The sequence below is a fragment of the Malaclemys terrapin genome, chromosome 1, assembly GCF_027887155.1.
Source record: "Malaclemys terrapin pileata isolate rMalTer1 chromosome 1, rMalTer1.hap1, whole genome shotgun sequence".
Classification (NCBI taxonomy): domain Eukaryota; kingdom Metazoa; phylum Chordata; order Testudines; family Emydidae; genus Malaclemys; species Malaclemys terrapin.
Window position 1 is genome coordinate 28,072,382 of NC_071505.1, and position 25,177 is coordinate 28,097,558.

At 40.7% G+C, this 25,177-nt stretch overlaps 1 protein-coding gene across 1 annotated transcript in view; it reads right to left on the minus strand.

Annotated features, from left to right (window-relative positions):
- The window catches only part of COG5 (component of oligomeric golgi complex 5), a 329,906-nt gene that overhangs the window by 77,353 nt on the left and 227,376 nt on the right, over positions 1–25,177 (minus strand). The window contains exons 8-10 of the mRNA XM_054018595.1: positions 18,194–18,359; positions 17,147–17,259; positions 16,972–17,049 (exon numbers count right to left, since the gene is read on the minus strand). Coding sequence (XP_053874570.1) covers positions 16,972–17,049; positions 17,147–17,259; positions 18,194–18,359 — 357 coding nt within the window. The remainder of the gene's footprint in view (positions 1–16,971; positions 17,050–17,146; positions 17,260–18,193; positions 18,360–25,177) is intronic.

Consider the following 25,177-nt stretch of genomic DNA (forward strand, 5'->3'; position numbering starts at 1 on the left):
AAAAAAGCAAATATTGTACAGTACAGTGCTGTGTTAAATTTAAACTACTAAAAAAAATAAAGGGGAAGTTTAAAAAAAAAAAAAAAAAAAGATGTGACAAGGTAAGGAAACTGTTTTTGTGCTTGTTTCATTTAAATTAAGATGACTAAAAGCAGCATTTTTCTTCTGCATAGTAAACTTCTAAAGCTGTTTTAACTTTTTGGGGAAAAAAAACAATGTTTTGTTCAGAGTGACGAATAACCTCCATTCCCAAGGTGTTCATAACTCTGAGGCTCTACTGTATAAGATATAGCGTATCACTAAATCCAACACTGAAATGAAATGAAATATAGCAACTGATTAAAAGTACATAGAGAACTATACAGCAGTTTATGGCACAAACTAGAGAACAGTTTATCCTACTCAAACTGCAGGGGGTATTGAAGTGGGCAGACTGTAGTTATCAAAACTGGTATCTGGACAAGACATCACAAATTCTCCGACTTGTGCAAGAAGTGCCACAAGATCTTCAATGACACAAGAATTCAGAAACCATTTAATTTTTGTTTTACCAAAAATCTACAATTTCTTTTCTTACAATATTGTTTTCTTACCTACTTGTTTGTGTCTGCTTTTCTTTTTTAAATGAGTGAAATCAAAGGAAAAAAATTAAATTATTAATTCAGTAGCTTAGAAAAAGACTATATAATACAATTATTCAGGTAAGGAGTTAATGGACATGCAAATATTTTTCTAAAAATAAGTTTAAGAAACAATTTGTCTGAATGCATTTCATTCAGAATGCTGCATTTTTAATCAAAAGTTATTTTCTTTAAAAGAGTAACATACAGTTACGGATCACAGAGACAATTCATATGTATTGTTTAAATAGATTATCATTTTTTAATCTTTTAGAAAGTAACCAACTCCACAAATTGGGCATGACTCAGAAGTGGGAAGGCTTTTTCTAGGTCAGCAAGAGAAAGACAACCCTGGGCCCCTTTAAGGATAGCCTCTCCCTGCCTTTTTTCAACCCCCCACTTGTGGGCAGTCAACTTCCTCATGCGTTGGGTTTGATGAGAGGGGCTCCTTGGCAGAACAAAAGTGTACAATTTAAGCTTATTGGCTCCCACGCACCCTGCAGTTGGGAAGAACACCCTCACCCCCACTGCTCCTTGGTAACTGGCATTAAAAGTAGGATTGGGGTTTGGGGCCTTGCTGTGGTCATCATGCTAGTAGCCTTTTTGGACTGGGAAAGAATTTTTCCCTCACTGCCAGATTTGGCTTGGGTGTTGTATGGTTTTCTTCCTTCCTCTTAGCAGCCCAGGCCCCCAGAGGATAGGTTAGGTTTTAAAATTTGTGTTGTTGCAAATTGGCAGGTGCCCAGAGCAGGTGCTTGTTCAATAGAGGGTCCGGTTCCCTGACAAACTAGAATGGAAGAGCAAACAGGAGAAGAGGTTACACTCCCAGAGCAGGCACTAGTTTAAATGTGGAATTTTCTTGAAAGTAGTATCCGAACAACCAAACACACACAACTTGCACAGGCCTCACTGCATCTGAGTCTCTCTGCAGCACATGCCAAACTCTCCTGCTGCTGCAACCACACTTGCTCCCCAGTGCTGTCCCTTTTGACCTCCTCAACAGATCTCCAATCCTTAAAGGGACAGAGCACTAATAACTATAACCTTGGCATTCCCTTCTGAGTGCTGCAAAGTCGTTTCCTAAAAGTGTGGGGAACTGGGTTGGGGCTTCTGTCTGACAGGGCAAGGAGATAATCCCTTTTCCTCAAACACTCAACCTTTGTACAGGGGGAAGGCAGTGGGGTCCCACCAATGGGACCAGGTTAAAGATGTGGAGAGGTGGGACTGAGGACAGCCCTCCTCCAGGTGGAATGGATTACAGAGGAGGGGGACCTGCATGGGATAAGTTATTGCCAGAGTGTTTCCCAGATGTGTTACTTAATAAAGTTATGGCCTAGTTAAACTACACTCCTGGCAATGTGTCTTCCTACAGCATATGTCAACCTGAACATTGCCAGGCCTGAATTTTACATACCACTAAGCACACAGTTAAGGTTCTTTTTATAAGAGGAAAATAATAGTGCGTGGGAGCAGAGTGGTTCTGACCACATTAGCTATGGAAGACAGAGCTGTGGAAGGAGGAGATATGCAAATAGATCTTGGAGGGACAATCCAAGCCAAAACTATAAAAAACCATTACTCAAGACACATACAGAATCAGCTTCATTAGATTACAAAGAACAACTTCTACAATGAAATGAACTGTCTACAGTGTATCATTATAGGTTTTCTAACATAAAATCCATTCCAGAACACAGATGTTAATATTTTTAATTAATTTATATACTGAAATTTAGAAACCAGGATTCCATTTCTTTCTTTGTTGAAAATTATACATGAGTGGAGAAAGTTAAACTACATACACCAGAAAAAAACCCTAATGCTTGCTTTGAAATCTAGTCACAGACAGATTAACATCTTGTGATACAATCCCTGTAGTAGAAGCAGCTGACAAGATGAGTAATGGACTGCATCCGATTATCTTCAGCTCCGTGGCAATCATTTTCCATCAGTTTCCTATCTCTTAACCAGCAAACCTGGAAGAAGGTCACCATTCTGTCAATTTCTTTTCTTTTCTTTCCCCAATGAGTAGGTTTTAAAAATGCAGGGAACACATGAATCTCTGTAAATTAAGAGGTCTGATTACATTACCATTGGCTGGTGTACAACTGGCTTACATGAACACTGCATGATTTGTCAAATTCCTTAAGTAATATAGTCTCCAAGAAGTAAATCATTGCATTAATGCATATAATACAGTGCAGTTCCCCTTTTCATGCAATCTATTCTTTTCTTTTTACAAAAAGAACTTTAACTGTATTTAATGGCATCTAAAATTCAGGGATAGTAATATTCAGGTCAACATACACCTCTACCCCAATATAACGCAACCCGATATAACATGAATTCGGATACAACGCAGTAAAGCAGTGCTCCGGGGGGGGGGGGGGGGGGGGGGGCCCTGCACACTCCGGTGGATCAAAGCAAGTTCGATATAACGCGGTTTCACCTATAACGCGGTAAGGTTTTTTTGGCTCCCGAGGACAGCGTTATATCGAGGTAGAGGTGTATTCATATATTTCTCATTATGGGACATATCTGAATCAAACTTTCAAAGCCTTATTCCTATCAACTGAAGAGCTATACATTGTCAGAGAACTGTATATGCATTCATTAAACAAGTAATTCCTGCATAAGCAATATTGTGGAAGGTTTACCATGAACTATACTGTATGCCAAACCAATTCTATATATTGAAAAGTTATTGTATTCTGAATATAAAAACACTGACTGTAACCTTCATCTATACAGTGGCTACTTTACACACCACCACTGGTGCCAAGAAACTCTAGTGCAGGCATAGCTGGCCAAGGGAGGGTCATCCCAGCATAGGAGGATCCTCCAGTGGTACAGGATCAATTTAGTGGCTCCTATGTAACCCCGGTAGTCAGTGTAAAAGGCATAACCAATGCTTCTCTGCATCTTGACAATCCCTAATTGTGGGACAACTGGAGTCACTGGCAAGCAACATAAATTAGAGGAGCTCTCCAACTGCTTTGGATTGGCCCAGTGCACAGTCAGTCAGGACTGACGAATTATAAAAGTACCTTTAAATGACACGTAGGCTACCACTACACTAGAGAACTTACAGTGCTGCAGTTGCCGCCGCTGTAAGCTCTCTAATGTAGCTGCTCTAAACCAACGGGAGAGAGCTCTCCCATCGGCTAAACTACTCCAGCTCTCCTGCCAACTTAGTGCTGTCCACACCGGTGCTTATGTCAGTGTAACTTATGTCGCTCGGGGGGATGCTTTATTCACGTTCTTGAGCAACGTAAGTTATGCCGACATAAGCTGTAGTGTAGACATAGCCCCAGACTACTAAATTACTTCTGAAAATGGGACATAGGCATTTTTGTAAATGTTATTCTTAGAGGTCTACATTCTCTTCTATTTCATCATATAAAGTCCAAGGAAAATTATCAGAAATTAGATTCCAGTTTCACCCCATTCCCTACCACTGCATTTTTCTCCCTCTTACACAATTTATAAATTAGACTCAGTCTCACAAACCTTCCTCGAATGAGTATTCCTTACTCATGTGAATACTTGCACTGAAGCCAATGGGACTCTGCATGAGTAGGGGGTTGCAGGATTGGGTCTTTTCTCAACAACACAGTTTACATTAGCACACACATTACACAGAAAAAGCTGGGGCATGGTGGGAACAACATTGGTTATGTTTAGGCCAAGAAACATAATATATAGTATGGGACAAATTCTGATCTCAAATACTTTGGAGTAACTAGTATGGGTCTTGCATCCACACATCTGATGGCAGAAGATGACTGTAAAAGGAGGTCTCTGTACCCTCAAGTATACTGTAACTTTCTGGTATGGGTCATGATTCAGCAAAGCACTACTGTCTCATTGTTCACCTGTACTCCCCCATCTGTCTGTATCAAACTGTTGTTTTTTGTCTTATACTTAAGAGTGTAACCTCTCCAGGGTGGGGACTGTCTTTTTGTTCTGTGTTTGTATAGCACCTAGCACAATAAGTTCCTGGTCTATGACTGGGATACAAACAATCACACACCACAAAAGCACATCCTTAACTTTAAGCATGTGCATAGTCCCATGTACTTCAACAGTATTTCTCAGATACTTTAAATTAAGCATGTGCTTACTTGCGTCATTAAATTGGGGTTATAATTAGCTATTACCATAAAGGCTTTTTCCACCTCTTATACTTTGATTTCACATGTTGCCTTGAAAATTACTGCCTTGGTATTACCCTTGTGTCCAGACAATATTATTGTGCATCTTCCTCCACATTAACTCGTTCTTCCCAGACGAACAAAGAATGCTACATCAGTGAAGAATAATTCCTCCTGGCACTGTCCCTCAGACAGTGGTAATTCATCTTACTGCCCAGCATGGCTGAGCCTCATAGGAGCCATAATCTGGACATTTACTAGGATATACTTAGGCTACATCTACACTTGAGATCTTACAGCGGCACAACTGTAGTGATGCAGCTGCACTGCTACAAGATCTTTCATGTAGCCACTCTATGCTGATTAAAAAAAGCTCTCCCGTCGACATAATTAAACCACCCCTAACGAGCAGCAGTAGCTATGTCTCCCGCTGACATAGCATTGTGCACACTACCACTTATGCTGGTGAAATTTATGTCACTCAGGGTGTTTTTTTTTTCCACACCTGTAACAGTCTTCTCTTGGGGAGCGTGTCCTAGCGCTCATGGCTGCAACTTCTGACTGCCAAGGGGGTTGTGGGAAGGAGAGCCCGGGCCCTCCCATTCCACTGGGCTCTGACCCAAAGCCCTTTGGGCTACCAGTAGTTTGGCAACCAAGGCTGTTTAAGACTGTCCTCCTTTGGCCTCTTCCTCTCGTCCATCCAGCCGTCCCCCCCCCCCCGCCCATGGGGTCAGCTTAGTCCAAGGCTTTCCCCTGGTGTGGAAACTGAAACCACAATAAGGACATCCACGTTCCACAAGATACTTCCCTCTCTGGGTGTCTCTGGGTTGGGTCCTCCCTTCCCTCAGGGATGGCCCCTTTGAGCAGCTGTTCGGAGTCTTAGGCGTCCCTCTGCTCTGCTGGAGCTTTGGGCTGCAAGTCTGCTCACCTCAGCTCTGCCACCCAAATGAGCTAATTCCCTGCCTTTTAATTCCTCCATCAGATGGAGCATTTGCATCAGGTGTGGCAGGCAGAGCTGGCTGAGCCCAAAATAATCCCTTAACACCTTGTTACCCAGTGTGTGGTTTGTACACCCCATCACAACACCCTTGAGCTACATAATTTTGCCGACATAAGGAGTAGTGCAGACATGGTCTTAGAGCAAGCAATACTGTAAATTAAGGTTATCTGAAGTAAATCTCTTTATTGTAAAACAAGATGATGGAGTCCTTCCCTGGAGACCGTACCTTGACACAGTGGGAAGTCCAATGACCCTGAGAGCTAAGCCAGTGGTAATTTAACTCCTCACAGTGTTACCCAAGCCAGACATGTCAAAATTAGTGACCAAACGAAAAGCTGTCCATATGTCCTCCAAGTTGGGGGTTGAGCGATAGGCCAACAACTTCCTTTGTAAAAATGTTGTGCTACAGAAATACAAGATAGCCATTCTGGCAAATAGCATGATAGAGAGGGATGGCAGGGCATTCTTCAGGTCCTAAGTCAGTGGTTCTAAACCAGGGGTACACGTACAGGGTCTTCCAGGGGTACATCGACTCATCTAGATATTTGTCTAGTTTTACAACAGGCTACATAAAAAGCACTAGTGAAGTCACTACAAATTCAAATTTCATACAATGATTTGTTTATACTGCTCTGTATACTATAAATTGAAATGTAAGTACAATATTTATATTCCAATTGATTTATTTGATAATTATATGGTAAAAGTGAGGAAGTAAGCAATTTTGCAGTAATAGTGTGCTGTGACATTTATGTATTTTTATGTCTGATTTTATAAATTTTTAAGTGAGGTGAAACTTGGGGGTACACAAGACAAATCAGACTCTTGAAAGGGGTACAGTAGTCTGGAAAGGTTGAGAACCACTGTTCTAAGTGACATGACAGCATGGGAAGGATTCAGATTCAGAAGATGGAGTATTAGTTTATATTTTAGTATGACAACAGAAACAATAAGAACATTTTAAAGATACAATATCTGGACATTATATAAAATTCTCCTTTTGACAGTCTTCATTATTACAATACAATGTATTGTAGATAGACTGAAATAAGTCTGTTCCTTTTATAGTTGGGAGTCATATTAGTATTGTAGTTGCTCAAATCAACTGCAAACTCCACATTTAGCTTAACGCTGCCTACTCAGAGGATTACAAGATTATTTTAGATGGTATGTACTGCAGGCTGGTAAAATCCAAGTGATAAAACTGCATTCCCACATGCTCTTATGAAACTGGCTTGATTCCATAGCTCAAAAAGTATAACCCATTTTTCAGTAGACAGCTTTTGAAGTGTCAATAAATTGCTGAACACCAGTGTCATAGAAGCAAAGATGTTTAAAGTTCTGCAGCCCCCACTACCATACAATAATATTAAGTATGACAAACTGATTTAAAGTTAGCTTTGAACACAAAATCAGAACAGCTTACCTAATTTAAAAAAAAAACATATATAAACTACTAATTAACTTTGACAATTACTGAAATGCAATCTCTAGAGCTCTGTTCTTAATATATCAAGTTAGTATTTTATATCAAATCCAGATTAAAGAAATGAGAATGAAAGAGTACCACTATATTCAGTATTAGAGGGTACCGAAAACATAAGATTTATTTTTTACGAGTTTGTCTTCATTACATCCTAAATAGCAGAGCCACTCATGACGTAAGTTCAGAACTTAATGAGTACAATAACCTCCCATCTGTGAATTATCAGATTTGGGTGTATTTAACATTGCTATTCTAACATCAAAATACTATACCCACTCTGATATGCTACTCCCAAGCAAGTTCACATTTCACAACCATCCCCCAACAACTTCTTTTTCCTGTGAAAACTTTGATATTTTGACTAGGATATGAAAAACATCTTTATTGTCAAGTCTCTTTGAAATGTAAAACAATACAGAGAATATAAGCTATTTTCTGCAGGCTCGTGGAATAAGGCTTTGCATACTGATGCACACAATGTTCTCCATCTGTAGTCAAAAGCCTGGCATACTGAAAGACAGATTTGAGAACATCACTCGGAAAACTGAAGATATTTAAAGTACAACCTAAATATTTTTTCCACCAATAAAGCAAGAGTGCAAGTGATTTAATAATTCTGTACAGCAAGACCTCATGGGACTGAACTAAGGAAAATCCATTTGCACTATTTCTATAGCAACATAATTGCCAAATGTTAGACTATGAACAAAAGCTATCATTTTCAGTAGTACAATTCATCAGTACAGAAACAGACTAATGCAAAACGTGTTCTGAATAAACCCTTGATATCTTCTACAGGTAATCAGGATTAAACTACAAAAAAGATTAGTGCATTTAAATTTCTGATGTTGTCTACATTATATATTGCAGGTAAATTTATTCAATAAACACCATCATGATTTTTTAAAAGAAATCTTTCTTTTACTGCAGGGCTTGGAATTTCATTACACTGAGTCTGATCACTTTAAGCCGAAGGTATAATGGTTTCTAGATTTCCAGCAGCGGTGCAAAATTAAAAAGGGTGTTTTTATGCAACTGAGAAAGTAATTAAAACTGTTTTTAAAATAAAACTTCCTGAACTAGAAAATAAAGGTTAAGAGTATATAGTTTTGAAACTCACCATTAGAACACTTAGGTGATTCCTAAGAAAATCTATTTCCAAGCAGTAAAAATAATAAGTTCTTAAATAATGTCCTGTGTCTTTTAAGTGCTTCAAAAACATTAATCCTCTCATACCTCTGAAAGATAAGTATAAACTGTAAAAAAATAAAATCTAATGCTTCAGAAAGTCAGTGGCCACCCAAGAGACTAACATTTTCTTGTACCCAGAAAACAGGTCCAGCATTGGCAGCAGTGTAAGATTTCCTACACTCTTCTAATATGCTTTCACCTTGATCTTGAGGGGGAAAAAAACAGTTACTTACCTTTCATAACTTGTTCTTCGAGATGTGTTGCTCATGTCCATTGCATTCTAGGTGTGTGAATGCCCACATGCACAGCTGTCAGAGATTTTTGCCTTGGCAGTATCCGTAGGGTTGGCAGTGGCACCCTCTGGAGTGCTGCACTTATGCATTGGTATATTAGGTACCGCCAGCCCTTCTTGCCAGCAACACTGACAGAGGGGTAGGAGTGCAGGTAATTGAATGGATATGAGCAACATATCTCGAAGAACAACAGTTACGAAAGGTAGGTAACCATTTTTTTTCTTCGAGTGCTTTTTTGTTGTTGCTTTGATTCCATTCTAGGTGACTCACAAGCAGTATCCATGGAGGTGGGCTCAGAGTTCACAGCCATGTGGCTTGCAACACTACTCTACCGAAACCAGCATCGTCTCGAGCCTACTGGGTAAGGGCATAACGAGACGTGAATGTGTGAATGGACGACCAGGTAGTGGTCCTGCAGATATCTTGAATTGGCAGTTGGGCTAGGAAGGCTGCCGCCAAGGCTTGCACCTTAGTTGAGTGGGTGGCTACAATCGCCGGTGGAGGTACTTTTGCCTGCTTATAACAAAACCAGATGCAGGTGGTAATCCATGATGAAATTCTCTGGGCAGACACCGAAAGATCTTTCATCCTGTCTACCATCACGACAAATAACTGTGTCAACTTCTGGAATGGCTTAGTCCTTTCAATGTAAAAGGCCAGTGCTCTCCTGATGTCCAGAGAGTGTAATCTATGCTCCGCCTCTGACTCATGAGGCTTTGGGAAGAAGATGGGCAAGAATATGTCCTGGCGCATATGAAACTGTGAAACAACCTTGGGCAGGAAAGCTGGGTGCAGCCTCAGCTGGACCTTGTCTTTGAAAAACGCCATATATGGCGGCTCCGAGGTTAGTGCCCTAATTTCAGAGACCCTGCGGGCACATATTATCACCACTAAGAATGAGACCTTCCAGGAGAGTAGAAGAAGAGAACAGGAAGCCAAGGGCTTGAAGCAGGGGCCCATGAGCTGCGCCAGCACAAGATTCAGGTCCCCAGAAGGGACTGGATCCCAGATATGGGGATAGAGTCATTCCAGACCTTTCAAAACACAGACCGTCATGTCATAAGCGAAGATCAACCTGCCCTAGAATGGAGGGTGAAAGGCTGAAATAGCAGTCAAGCGGTCCTTAATTGACGAAAGAGAAAAGCCCTGGAGCTTGAGATGCAGAAGGTAGTCCAGGATCAACTGCAGCGAGCCTGCTCAGGCCAAATACCCTGGTCCAAGGCCCAGCACGTGAATCATTTCCACTTAGCCAGGTAGGTCACACTGGTGGAGGGCTTCCTGCTGCCCAACAGGACTTGCTAGACATGGGCGGGACACTCCTGCTCTTGCACATTCAACCACGCAGCAGACAAGCTGTCAGGTGCAGCACTCACTGCCAAGTCTGGGTGCAGAAGACTGCCGTGTTCTGAGACAGCAGATCCGGCCAGAGCGTCAGCTGCAGTGTGGTCACCACCAAGAGGTCCAACAGAGTGCTGAACTAGTGTTGGCGAGGCCAAGCCAGGGCTATCAGTATTACCTTTGCCCTGTCTTGTTTGATCTTCATTAGAACCCTGTGGATTAATGGCACCAGCGGGAATGTGTACATCAGAGCCCCCGACCGTAGGAGTAAAAAGGCGTCTGACAGGGAGCCTCTCTTGATCCCCCAAATCGAGCAGAACACGTGGTATTTCCTGTTCTGAAAGACGCGAATAAGTCCACTCAGGGAGTTCCCCACTTCTGGAAGATCACACTGACCACACCCAGATGGAGTGACCATTCTTGGTGAGCTGAGAAGGATCTGTTGAGATGATTTGCTAACACGTTCCTGGTCTGGGGAGGTGCGCAGCCACGAGATAAATGGCATGCCGCACACAGAAGTCCCAGAGCCAGAGAGCTTCCTGGCAAAGGGCTGACGACCTGGCTCCGCCTTGCTTGTTGAAATAAAACATTGCGATGGCGTCATCCATCAGGCCCTGTACCATCTTGCCCTCCAGGTGGGACCGGAAAGCCTGGCAGGCCAAGTGAACCGCTCTGAGCTCCCTGACATTTATGTGGAGGGAGCGATCGTTCTGCGACCAGCAGCCTTGCATGCTGAACCCACCCAGGTGGGCTCCCCATCCCAGGTCCGAGGTATTGGAAACCAGGGTCACCATTGGGGACGGGGCCACGAAGGGAATGCCCTCCAGCACCGATCTGGGGTTCACCCACCATTCCAGGGACTAGATATGGTCCAGCACCCTGACTACCGGGTCTAGATCGTGCCTCTCGGGGGCGTGGACTGATGCCAGCCACACTTGCAGCGGCCAGAGATGGAGCCAGGCATGATGGACCACGTAAGTACATGCTGTCATGTGGCCTAACAACCTCAGGCAGGTGCGGGCGGTGGTGAGTGGGTGGTCCCTTATATGCGAGATCAAGCCCAACATGGCTTGGAAACGGGTCTCCAGAAGGAAGTCTCTGGCCCACGTGGAGTCGAAGACCGCACCTATGAACTCTATCCGTTGCACTAGTATGAGGGTCTATTTCTTTTCATTTATTAACAGGCCCAGGTCGTGACAGAACACACCAGATTGAGGCTCCTCTGCACCTGATTCCGAGATCTGCCATTGATGAGCCTGTCATCAAGATACGAATAGACCTGGACACCTCAGATAAGCAGCTACTGGCACTTTGTGTACACCCACGGGGCCAACGAGAGACCAAAGGATAGCGCCGTGAATTGGAAATGACACTAGCCCACCAAAAAACTGAGGAACCCTCTGTGTCCTTAAAAGATGGAAATATGAAATTAAGTGTCTTTCAAGTCAAGAGAAGCGTACCAGTCTACCGGATCCAGGGCAGGAATGAAGGAAGCCAGGGAGACCATGCGGAACTTCAACTTCTTGAGATATTTGTTGAGGCACCGCAGTTCCAGAATGGGTCTTAGGACCCCTTTTGTTTTCGGGATTAGGAAATAACAGGAGTAGAATCCTTTCCCTCTCATTTCCCGAGGGACCTCCTCCACTGCCCCCAGCTTCAGAAGGCTGTCGACCTCCTGAATGAGGAGTTCTCGTGAGAAGGGTCCCTGAAGAGGGACGGAAGGAGGGGTGGAAGAGAGGGACGGCTGAGAATTGCACGGTGTAGCCCAGAGATAATGCTGATAATGCATAGGCCTTTTACAGGCAGAATAGGGCTTAAAACCTGGGGACGGGGGCATGTCCCGTTCTGGGGTAAGTCCCCTGCCGGGACTTTACTAACTACTAACACTTAACACCTACTTACTCACTAACTACTGTAAACAAGTACATACAAAGAACAATAGCGAAGAGGTGAGAGAAAAAATGCTATCCGCTTGCAAAGCAAGGGGAAGGGAGAACCCAACCATCATGGGTGGTAAGAAGGAACTGAGAGGGCGTAGGACCACTAGCGCCTAATATACCAATGCATTAGCGCGGCATTCCAGAGGGCGCCACCGCCGACCCTACGGATACTGCTAAGGCAAAAATCTCCAACAAGTGTTCACATGGGCATGCACACACCTAGAAAGGAATCAACACTAGCAAGCACTCAAAGAAGAACCACATCTCAGGTTGAGGGATTAGTTCTATCTGCAAGTCTATCCAGTCCTTAGCTTCTCTAGTGAGACTGGCAAGAACAATAATTAATGCAAACAACGGTGGTGGTTTTGTTAAGTGTATTCTTGTTCACTAGGAACCAGACTGAAACTACCAACTCATTTCACGTTAGCTTTCACTCACCATCAAACCCAGCGAGCCACAGGGGAAGAGCAACACATGCCACTATCAGTCTCCTGAGTCAGCCACGCCCAACCCTCCCCCTCACTCCATCCCCCCAAGAAAAAACAAACAAAAAAACCATCTATTCTTAATGATGGTGCATTTTTAGACATTGTCCCACATAAAAATAAAAATAAAAATTAAATTTAAGGGAAAAGGAAAAAATTACGTTCAACACAATGTAGTTAGAATTTATTTCATATAAGCCCCTGAATCTGCAGTATAAATTTGTATTAAATTTACCTCCATGCAGGTACAAGAGTTTATTCAATTCCAGGATTGGGGCTTAGAATGCAAACACATTATACCTAAAGGCAGGGACTGTAGCTCCAATCCTGAAAACATTTATGTACATGCTTACCTTTAAGCACATGAGTATCCTCAATGAAGTCAATGGGCGTACTTGTGTTTAAAATTGAGTATTAAGTGTAAGATCAGGACTGATGTCTTTACTCATGTCTTGTACTGTGCCAGATACCATATCTGTACTTAACCAATTAGTAATAAATAATAATAATATTTAAGTAGTTTCTGTGCCCACTGGTGCTTCTAAAAAAAAATTTGCGGAAAAAATAGCAAAAAAATCATACCTATAGTAATTAAGGAAAAACTAAATAAAATTATATTTTCTCCAAACTCAAAGAAGGCAGTAATTCTACTGGCTTTTCAGTTTTTCCACTTGGGACCATTTGCAATTCTGTCAATAATGGAATGTGAAAACATTCACATCTGAAATGAAACAAGCTACATTTTTTTTGTCAATTTTGCAAAAAAATAAAAAATAAAAATGTTTTCAACAGTATTTTTGTGAAATGCAGATTTATTGTTGGTTTTTTAAAATTTATTTTTAACCCCTCCACCCTTCCCCCACATTCCTAGGCACTTTTGTGTAACTGAAATTTCACAATTCCAAAATTGACAATTAAATAAAATAGACTGCTTATACAACTCCAAAAATACCCACCAGGAAGTATGAGAAAAAAAGCCTTCCACAACATGCAAAAGAATAGCTCTTATGTGGCACTTTTAATCAGTTTCTCTTGAAGTGGTTAATGAAGGTGGCCAATATCATTATCCCCACCTTACACATGGGGAAACTATGGCACAGAGAGGGGAAGTGATCTGCCGAAGGTCACTCAGTATGCCAGTGGGAGCTGGGAATAGAACTCAAGTCTCCTGAATCCCAATCCAGTGCTCCAATAAATAAAATAAAATAATAATAATAAACCCCTTCAGCCCTTCGTCCACCCTCTTCCCAAAAAGTCAGGGGGAATGATGGCCTTTGCAGTCTAATTGGGTTGTTAACAAATCTGGGCACTAGCAGAGCAAAGGGAGGAAAGAAGAGCTGCTTATGGAGTGTTCTGTGATTGGCCCTCTCCTGTCTGAATGGAGGGAGCCCCATCTCAAGTGTGTCCACCCATCACAATTTCCAAAAACACAAAATGTTTTGTCATGCTGTTAAAACTGCTTTTCACTTTGTAATGCCACTAACTGAAATGTGTGAGAGTGGAGGATCTACCATATGTGAAGATCAGAGTTCAGTTTCAACTCTGTATCACAAGGAGCTCAATCAGAGTCTTACCTATATGATTAGGGAATGGGCTCTCATAAAAAGATAGGCCAGATACTGAAATCAATGTTAGCTTAGCTATGGGCCTCCACAGGAGCAGGATTAGTCACTAGCTATTGAAAGGGGAAAGAAATAGGGTAGAACAGTTGAAGTTACCTACGAGTTCTTTAAAGGTGAATCAAATCTATTTTTTAAATAAATACAAAATCATTATAAAGAACAGAATCATTAAGAGAACAAGCACAACAAATTAAATTATTTCAAAATGTATTTGTAATTTTAATGTTTAAACATCAGTTTTAAAATAAAAATTACTAATACATTTCAAAACAATAACATGTAAAATAAGTTTTTCATTCTTTTGCCTGAAAAGGCTGAGATTAACCCATCAAGATTCACTGAAAGAATATCTTGGCAGGTAAAAAAAAAACAGTTCACTTTTAGTTTCAATATTATTATTTGTCATTTTTAAGTCTACATATGTAGATGGAGGAGGGTAATGAACCAAAAAGCAACCAGTTTCCTTATTATTAAAGGGCGTGTGTTTATCAAGGCCGGGGTCACTTCTCTCATGTTTCTTCGGCTGGTGCCTATACTGCCATGGTTAGAACAAGAAAGCAGGTTGGAAAGGCAAAGTGGTAGTGCAGCTGCCACAGAAGATGACTAATAATAATGTTGACATCACTAATTGTAATTAGTACACAGAATGCAGAGTGGAATGTCATCTTCATATCATCTGGTGTGGGCATGCTGCCTTAGAAAATGGGTATAATGCTATTACATTTAGCTTGTTTAATTGTTTAGCTCAGTTTACTAATGAAACCGAACACAAAGAACATCCAACCTTCTCTCCCCTCTCTACATCCTTTTTCAGAGGACTTGAGGATGGTAATGCCAGCTGTGACCTGGTGGTGGCTCGGATTAGTATGAGCTATACAGTTTTCATGAGTCAGTGCAGTGATTATTTCTTACTGGCAATGTACATCGTAGTTCTTGCTCCCCCAGACAGCTGTCTGTACAGCTCAAACTGAGTGGATTTACATGGCTTCCCAAATTTTAGCTGTGACTAGTACTTGACTGCTTTTGGCTGAACACCATCAACACTGATTTGTGTGGCTTTGTTGCCTACACTCACCACATGATGCTGCACAGTACTTTTTCCCGTAGACCTCACACTGGGTGTTACCATGATAATGGCTAAGAAAAGCCCTGTATTGTACGGTATCAACCTGAGAAAGGAAGAAGTAAAAAAGCACCATACTATGCAGGATGAAGAGTTGCAAGAAGACCTGATACTGTATTAGCTATCTCATTCCCAGAATAAGAACTGTCCAGCTTTGTTTTATACTCCTCTATGCTGATCTCATAATTTACTGAAGAGGTTACTAATTGAGAAGGAGATATATATTTGTTTCTCCATGGTTATTATTTTTAAAATTCATTCTGGCACCATAGGCTCAGTCCCACATTATGAAATTAATGGGAGGGGAGGGTGTTCAGTACCTCAGAACAGAGGCTCAGCACTTTATGGATTAGAACACAGTATTTCATTTACTGGCCAGTCTTTCCCTAATTTAAGCCTACAAAATTCCTTCCATTCACTTGGGTATTCTTTAAACACTGAGATAAAGAAGTCTTCCCAGTCTCTCTCTCTCGCTCGCTCCCTGCCCAACCCCCTTTCCCTAAGCCTCCTCCGACGATTGGGAAAGCCCCCTCCTGGTCCAACAGCCACTCCTCAAAAGTAATGAGGGACACTGGGGATGGATCCAGGAGAGGGAGCTGCTACATATGGAAGATGGAAAGCTCATTTACATGAGTTCTCTTCGCATCCAAACTGCTCCACAACTTCCCAGTGTGCAGGACTGCTCCATTTGTTTGAAGGGTCATTTTCCTCTTTTAAGAGGTTGGCCTATTGCAGAGACAGTTTGTGAAGCCCAAGGGCCAATGGATAATTTTTGCAAGAGCAAGTTTTTAGTATGCAGAGATATTTACCTAAAGCTTATCCACTTCTTTGGGTTTAGAAAAAGAAAAAGAAAAGAAAGAAAGCTAGTCATTTCCTCTCAAGGAGATATTTCAAAGTGTCTGGCCACAGGGCAATGCTATACTCCGTGTATTTCAGAGTGGGCTTAAGTAATCGACAAGTAAGTTCACTGTGTTCAACCTTTATTATTTGATTTTACTGTTGAGAAAAATTTACATATGAATAATTTCCCAAAACCATTTCAAAAATTAAATCTGTATGAATTAATAAACCAGCCATATGCATAGAAAAGGAGATGTCTGCATGAAAACAGACAGTAAAACTTCTTTTGGTTTTGTTGTTTCCCATTTACTAACTCAGACAAAATGGCTTCAATATTGCTGTTCCTAGCCCTGAAGGAGACCATTAATCAAATTATTCCAAAGAAGACTAGAAAACAATACAAATGAATGGACAAGGATAGGTATTCATATCTGGGCCTTTGAAAGGAAAAAAACAGCCGTGATTATTTTTTCGGAGAAGAAATTGCCAAAAAGTAGAGAAACAGATGGCTGAGAACACTAGATACCACATGAAGACATATTTTCCTATGAAAACTAATGCACAACATTAATTACCCAAACTACACAGTATATTATGGGGTGACAATAATGATCACTAATAAAAACTGACAATGGTGTCTTATCGGTTCATTTAAAGAAAACTAACACAATTATTACAAGAAGACGTCTATGCCCTACAAATATACCCCACAGATCATAAACAGTCCATAAATGCACTTTTCTATGCTAGTCTGACTTTCACCACTGTCTCATTACTGAACTCTAAAACTGTAACTGAAAGGCTCCTCTCATCACATTTTCCTTAACAGAACCACTCACTGTCTTTGTAAGAACTTATTCGGGTAAATGAAAACTTTACCTTAACTATTTCCTCAATGAAACAGACATGTGAAACAGGGTCTCTCTTCTTTGTCAGTACTTTTTGCAAGTGCTGCACCTGTAAGAGAATTTGTTTTAAAGCTAATTTAGGTTTTCTAATGTGGTATATGCAAAAAATGCACTAATGTAGAAGAGGAAATATAGGGACTGAATACCTGTGCACAAGCTGCACAGATCTGATCCATGAGTTTCTCCATGTTTGTCCAGAGGGCTGCTCGGAAGGCTGCAGTGTTCCCTGGTGTTGGCATAACAGCTCGGCCAGGGCCACCTAAACATATTTTGAAGGCAACATATCAATCCATTTCAGGATTTAAAAATCAAGACCAACATTGTCAGCTGTGAGTGCCTAAATGAGGTTAAAACAAAAATCCATCTATAGGCACCTAAAGAAGTGGCCTGATTTTCAGAAGTGTTGAGCAGTCACAGACAGCTTGAAACAACAGCTTTGAGAGGTGTGAACAGCCCCAATCATCTCAATCAACTATTAACTCTGAAGTCTAGTGAGGATACTTTAAATGTCAGCATTATTATTAACTACTTCAGTGCTTCTCATCTCAGCAGAAACACAAAGCCAATGTACTTCTCCACTGTTGTAAGATGTACTGGCAGGGTGACATGGGACAACTAGTTGCTGTCAAGGATATAGGCACTCACCTGAACGCTTTTGCCTAAGGGTATTAGAATTACAAAAATAAGACATTCTTTTTAACTGAAGGAAATACCATTAAGCAACCTTCATCTTCCTTGAGAAGCCATATGCCATTATTATGGTTCTAACACAAAATTTGAATCCCAAACTGTGTTGTAGAGGCTTCAAATTAAAATCTGACATCTAAATCTGTTTTGCATTTGTGTTCTTCAATGCTCCATGGTACCACAGCTTAAAAAATAAGGGGAACTAAGTTTAATGATGCAGTGATCCCCCAAGTTAGAAACACTACTTTGAGATATTCCCATTTGACAAAAGTGTTTGAATACATTGGTCTGATTTGTTGCACTGCTTACAAGTAATATACCAGTCTCTGTGGTCCTCTCACAAATGCAAGTAAGGTAGAATCAGATTCCAGGAAACCTTAATGGTTTCCATGATGCATTCCAAAGAATGCTAAGCATTTTTCTCCCACATGACTCAGCACAATGCAATTCTGCCAAATGACCAGAAACTGTTATGCTGTAAATTAAATAACATGCCCATACTGTACCTCTTGTAACTGTCTGGGATGGCTGAGTCAAAACTTTGATATCCAAAGCATTATTGATGTTCTCCTCTAGAGATGCACAGTACCCATCCACTACATTAGAAATGGTATCCTTCAAAGTTCCAAGGTTGTGGAAAACCTGCAGCGCTGTTCCCACTTGAGTAGGATTCTAGGGAGATAAGGGGAAAATGTTAATCTCTAACTGTATAATGGTTTTATTTATCCATGATGAGATGTTATTTCAATATTAAAGTTAACGTTCTAGAGTTTGCTGTCTCATTTCATTTATCATCAGGTGATTGGTCTCCTTACAGGGGAACAGGACAGAGGAAAAAAAAGGAGAAAGGGTTGATTTACTTTGATGTTACTATCTCACTACTCAACAATGAGTTATACATAGGGCAGCATCAGAGGGAGAAGAGGAGAAAGGAAAGGAGATGAAAACAGTGATAATTATGGCAGGCTACCAGTTACAGATCCAATAGTTCTTGCATAGGAAAATTACTGTACAATATTGAGTATCACTGTATCTCGGCTATCTCCAGTTATGAGACAGTTAGTAATACTATAGTTTACATGTACCTGCTACACTTCTGTCTTTTAACTGTCAAACTGTTGATTAAACATTATCAGGGATTGAAAAATCTACTCCTCCACTCTCCCAGGGCAAGTAGGGAGCTTTCGTAGGTGAATGCCATCAATGTATTCAAAAATCTAAGCTTTCATTTTTAAAAATGAAGTTTCTTGCTCTTATGATTTTGACAATAAGTTTACAAATATGAACTGAGTGTGAACTAATGCCATGCTATCTTCCTAAGTCTGCAGACAGACAGCTCCAGTGCCTCTGTTGATGTTCAGAGCTTTCCCTAAATACAACAACGTGAAAACCAACCATAGTATTTTCAATGTCACTGCTGTGCTTCAGAATTCTTTGGTTAGGAATAAAACTGATAAAACCCCCTGCAGCCAAGGCAGGTACTGGAGCTATTCAGCTCAGGTTGGAGAACAAAAAAGTGGAGTCTTTGGGAAGGGTAGAGTATTGGAGACAGCCCCTCCTCTCCCCCGTCTCCCCCTCCCCACACAATGCTGCTTCTCCCTTCCTCCATTCATAGGAGACTGGTGGGTGGGGCTGCATATTTCAGATACCCAGTAGTGGGAGGTGGATCCAAAAATAGTTCCCTTCCATTCTATTTATTCCCAGTGCCCAGGGCTGGACTGAGGACAGCCAAGGCTCAGGACACCCCCCACCCCCCACATGGCCCCATGCAACTTGGCCCTACCCCTGTCCCTTCTTGGAATGGCAGTGGTAAGGCCACATAAGAGCAGTCATCTAGGAGACCACCACCACTCCTCTTTGGGCAGGCTGGATCTCCCCTTCCCAAGATCACTGTCATCGTCTGTCCCGGAGGAGGAGGGAGACTCAGCTACCACCCAACTGAACAAAGGATGATGGGGTGGTAGCAGTAAGGAGCTCCCTGCACAGACACATCCAGAGGAATGAGTTTCAAAATTCAGACTCCAATGAAATAAATGATGCAGTTCCTCCCTCTCAGAGCTATTGTTTCAGGTGCCTGCTGACCCAGGCAGACATCACTAAAGAAGATAATCTTGAAAATGTGGCTGACTATTTCTTCACAACCAGGAGGGCTGGAACCATAATTTTGAAAAACAAAAGCTGAGATTTTAATGTCAAATTACTCCTGGTGCTGAGGCCCCAGCAATGGGGGAGGGGGAAGGAAAGGGAGGAGGGGAGAGAAGCATTGACCATGAACAGGGGATCCCCACATCTTCATGGGTCTGTAGCTAGTAGGATTAGTCCTCTGACAATTAGATGTGTGGTAAAATTTCCAAGCCTTATGTGTGGGTGGGTTTGAGGGGGTGGGTGAGCGAGCAGGAGAAAATGAAAGACTGGTGGAAAAATAAGAAAAATGAAGCATGGCAAATACATATAGACAGATATTGGAGGCAGGGGGAGAACAAAGAGAGAAAACAATGTAGGAGGGTAGAGAATACAATAAATGGAAAAGGAAAGAGTGAGAATAAGAATGAAATAGACACTGAAGTCACTGATCTATAATAGGACTAAATGGACTAAAGATAGAAAGGAAAAGAAGGGAGTGATAGTAAGTAAGACTGAATAGTATTTGGTGAATAGGTTATTTGATTAATTTTACTAGTGATTGTTGAATAATTTATTCAACAATTTTTGTAGTATTAAACTTGTCCTATAGCTGGTTTAAATACTATTCATTTAATATATTATTCAAGGAATAAGATAATTATGTCTATTTGGGAAGGCTTTGGCAGGAAACTGCAAAGATTTGTAATACTTTTTAGCTGCTGGGTATGGTATATATTAATTATTGGGAGCCAGGGGACAGAACTACTGAAGTAGTCTGTTTTTTTTAAATACATCAAAGACCACCTAGAGCAAAGAGCTTCTTTATATGAAATGAATGTATAAATAAGTGTTTAACCAGCCATTTGCACTATGTTACATTTAAAAACGGTATAAAATAGAAACTTGATTGACAATGTTACAATTAAGTAAAAAGTCCAACAAACAGTACACAGCTCTCTTATTCCTTTAAACTGCTGGAGGTGTGGCCTTGGGGAGTCATGGCCACATAGGTATTTCACACAGGTATTTTATCCTGGGTAGCAGGAGTCAGGTAAAATATTCAAGCCCTGAAAATAATATACTAAAATCATTTTTTTCATTCATTTGCTTCACACAACACTCTTTTCCCTCCTCAAAAAGTACTCCACATTTTATTTTCCCCACGAGGGTTCAGAACACACAGCTGGGGCATCATTAATCCTAACTGAATTTTACTTTTTATGCATAGCTAGTTTCTAGGTTTAAGCATGAAAAGTACAAAAACTAGAGTCTCTTTTGGGAACAATTGTATTGTGGAGAGACAGAAATGTTGGAGGGCAAGGAAAATAAACAACAATTATACTAGCAGACTGGCATATACATCTCAGAATTACAGTGTTTAGCATAGATACATTATTCAATGGAAGCTGGAAAACAGTCTTGCAGACTTCCCACTGCCAACAAGTTTTGCTTTGGGGAAAAACAGGAGGGCAAAATTCTTCCATCTGAGAAACCATTAGGCATAGCTTCCAAATGTTTGTGGATCTGTTTGAGCAAAAAAAGCAGACCTACTTTTGCCAATGTCTTTACTATCACGAAGGTATATTCCCAAAGTACAAACTTGGCTACAGAAGTTTGCTGATCTATACTAAACACATGGTCACGCACAACCATATAGCTGGAATTACAGGGTGGTTATGTTCTTTCAAATGCCTTGTTCTGACCTGCAAACACAGAATGGACTCTTTGTATTATTTGAACATATGTGAATAGATAGATAGTTCTATTTGTCTACTATTAATCTATGTTTCTGCTGAGACATTATTGTCCTAACAGATAACAATAGACTATTTTGCAAGAGGTTATCCTAAAAACATTTACAAAAATGTTAAGTATCAGAGGGGTAGCCATGTTAGTCTGGATCTGTAAAAAGCAACAAAGAGTCCTGTGGCACCTTATAGACTAACAGATGTATTGGAGCATAAATCTGTTAGTCTATGAGGTGCCACAGGACTCTCTGTTGCTTTTTACAAAAATGTTATAACTTTAAAATAAATCACGGCTGCTGTAGCCAGAAAGTTCGGTAACAAATGCAAGTAGTACAGGCTACAGCATTTTATAGTACATCAGCAGCAAGGTAAAGCCTAATGTGCATGCCGCAGCAGTAAAGCAGGTGTTTACAAGTCTCATTTCACTGACTTACATAAACACAAAGCTTTAACCCCTCCAACATCTACAGAGCCGCAAAACTCCCACTTGAAACAGTCTTAAATAATGTTAGATGGCAGAAATTAAAGCCCTGAGTTGACCTAAGAACACCCCTTTCTATCCAAACTACTACTCCCTTTTTGGTGCTTCAGCATACCAAATATGGTAGACGTGCTGATCTAAAGTTAAGCTGAGTTATGAATACAGAAAAATCCCAGAAGCCATCAGTTAAACCTTTGAGCCAACTCCACACCTTAAAGAATGGTTCTATGGTGACAGATTTTAAAAAGTGACTGGGGATTTTGGGTGCCCAACTTGAGACACCTTGAAGTAGCCTGATTTACAGAGGATGGGTACTCAGAAATTTCTGAAAACAAGGCCCCTGCAAGGTGTCTCAAGTTGGGCACCCAAAAATTGAGGCATCCAAAATCAGTGGGTGCCTATGTATAAATAGCACTTACCTACCTACCAAGCAAATCTGCTCCCTGTGTGTACCAGTCGCAGTTGTTCACTTTAGTAACTAACATTAATTTTTACTGTTTTTCACTCCTGTTGGCACAGCAGAGCCAACAGTTAAGAGAGAAGTAAATGACACAGAATCGCCAGGAGATAATAAATATGAAACCCCATGATGATGTGTTTATGGTCATTTCTCAGACTAGAACCTCATTTTGTCACTCCTTTCCCTGTGGAGATAAGCCTGTGCAGCTCTGATGGTGAAATTTTGTTTGCAGTGTCAATTGCAAGGTCCTTAAACAAAACGATAGAGTTTACAACAGAAATTTCCGTAGCTGTTACCTCTCTCACACCTTAGTGTGGAATACAGTTTATTTTCTTTTGTTAACTGCCAACACAGCAGCTGACTACATTATGACTGTCAAACTGTAATGTTTATTAAAAACTCACCTAAAAAGTCACCTCTCTGGTTTACTAACTGAAGTATGATGGAGTTTGCCATAGTTAAGAAACATAGTTTAAGTTTACACAGGCACCTTTGACCAGGGGTTCATGAACTTCTTCACACAGTGTGGAATACATCTTAACAGAGATGATGTCATGGGCCTCCACCTCTCCTCTAAGTCATGATGGTGTTGGCCACCTTTACTATACATTCATGATCAAATAACATCCGTCTGCCAACTACAGCAATTGCTTACTTGAGAAAGCAAATTAGGAAAGTAGTGAATTCTTAAATGTCTTTTAAACCATATTCAGCAAATGGAAAGAGCAGAGGCAGCACCCTGTGACCAGGCAGTTCTCTGAGGAAGTGCTCCATGGATCACACTCTGGGACAGGGGTAGGCAACCTATGGCACGCGTGCCGAAGGCGGCACCCGAGCTGATTTTCAGTGGCACTCACACTGCCCGGGTTCTGGCCACCGGTCCAGGGGGCTCTGCATTTTAATTTAATTTTAAATGAAGCTTCTTTAACATTTTAAAAACCTTATTTACTTTACATACAACAAGTTATATATTGTAGACGTATAGAAAGAGACCTTCTAAAAACATTAAAATGTATTACTGCCATGTGAAACCTTAAAATTAGAGTGAATAAATAAAGACTCGGCACCCCACTTCTGAAAGGTTGCCGACCCCTGCTCTGGGAGCTTCTCACCCAAGGGAAGGAAGACTTAGCTAGACTAATTTACACACATCAGAAGGTTTTCTGCTTTACTTAGGAAAGTTCCACAAGTGACTTTGATTGAAGTTTTTATTATTTAGAAGAAGACAGATGACCCTGTTCAGAGAGGACTGTGGCAGGAATTCAGAGAAAGAGGGCTTTCATTGTAATCAGTTGTAAAACAGCTGACGTACTGTATATAAAATTTTATGTTTTCAATCTCTTACTAGCTAAGTGGCAAAATATTCACCCCTTCTCCAAAAGGAATAAAGATAATACAATACACATAAACAGAACTGGAAAACATAAAGGGCTTATTAAGTAAGTTCAACTAAAACAAGATCCATAATTAATAACAAATCATTATTCCACAATGCATCTATAACAAATTACTTGCCAACGTTCTGAACAAGAATAGCTACACATAATTCACACATAGCAAAATTCCACAGCATTTAAGACAACCAATATTAGAAAATAGTAACTGAGCCCTGGAATAGAAGACAAAAACTGGGAGAGCTAAATTAATTTAGAAAGCTAAGATGTTTTCTTGTGATTGAAACTAAATACATTTCAGATACAACCTTTCAGAATACTGTAAATGCTTTTGAAGGACAGTTTCCAGAATGAAACCTTACAATACTTTGGACATATACTTTAATATCAAATAACGCCATTTGATCCAAAACTTGCAATGATGAGAAGTATTTCAATTGCTTTTTTGCATCTGGTTCATAAAGGCAATTTTGCTTGCATGAAATACTATATGTAATTTCCATCACAACATGGCTTTACACAATCAGCTTAACAATTAATACAAGCCTCCTTTACACTTTTTATTACGATTCTAAATATGAGAACCATTTAGAAAGGAATTTTTAATATATTTTTAGTAACAATGGGACAGCCCAGCCTTCGTTCTGCAGCTGAAAATCTTCACTCAGCCCTCTAGTTACAATATTTAGTAATTCTCAACCTCCGTCTCAGCTTCTGCCACCATCCAGGGCACTACCTCCTCAGACAACACTGCCACCTCAGAATAATTCTGTTCTGGCAGGAGTATTTTTGTGTCCTTTCCATCAAAGTCCAAGAATACTGTTCCTACAAATACATGATCTCCACCAGTCTAGTGACTGGGGGTCCAGAGGTAGCTCCCAAAGCTATTCCAGTTGGCAATATGTTATTTTGCTTTCAAAACTAGTATATAACTAGAATAGCATCCAAACTCATGCCTAATGTTACTGTCGTTAGTGAGGATTAACAGTAGGACATAATTCTAACGTTAAGTTTGAAGGGGACAGGGTGTAACTAACTAATTTTTCTTTAAAGGAGACCCTTTTTTTTTTTTCTTTTTTGCTACAGCCACTGCTATAACAAAAGACAAAGAATACTAACAAAAAGTGGGGGGGAAATTCCAAAAGTGCTTGCAGCACTCATCAGAGGTGAAAAGCAAAATCCAATCTATTCCCAGTAGTGACAATGCCTTGTGGATCTAAATTACCTATTCAGTAATTCAGATACTATGGAGATAAGTGCTACAGAGAACTGTAAGAGAGACA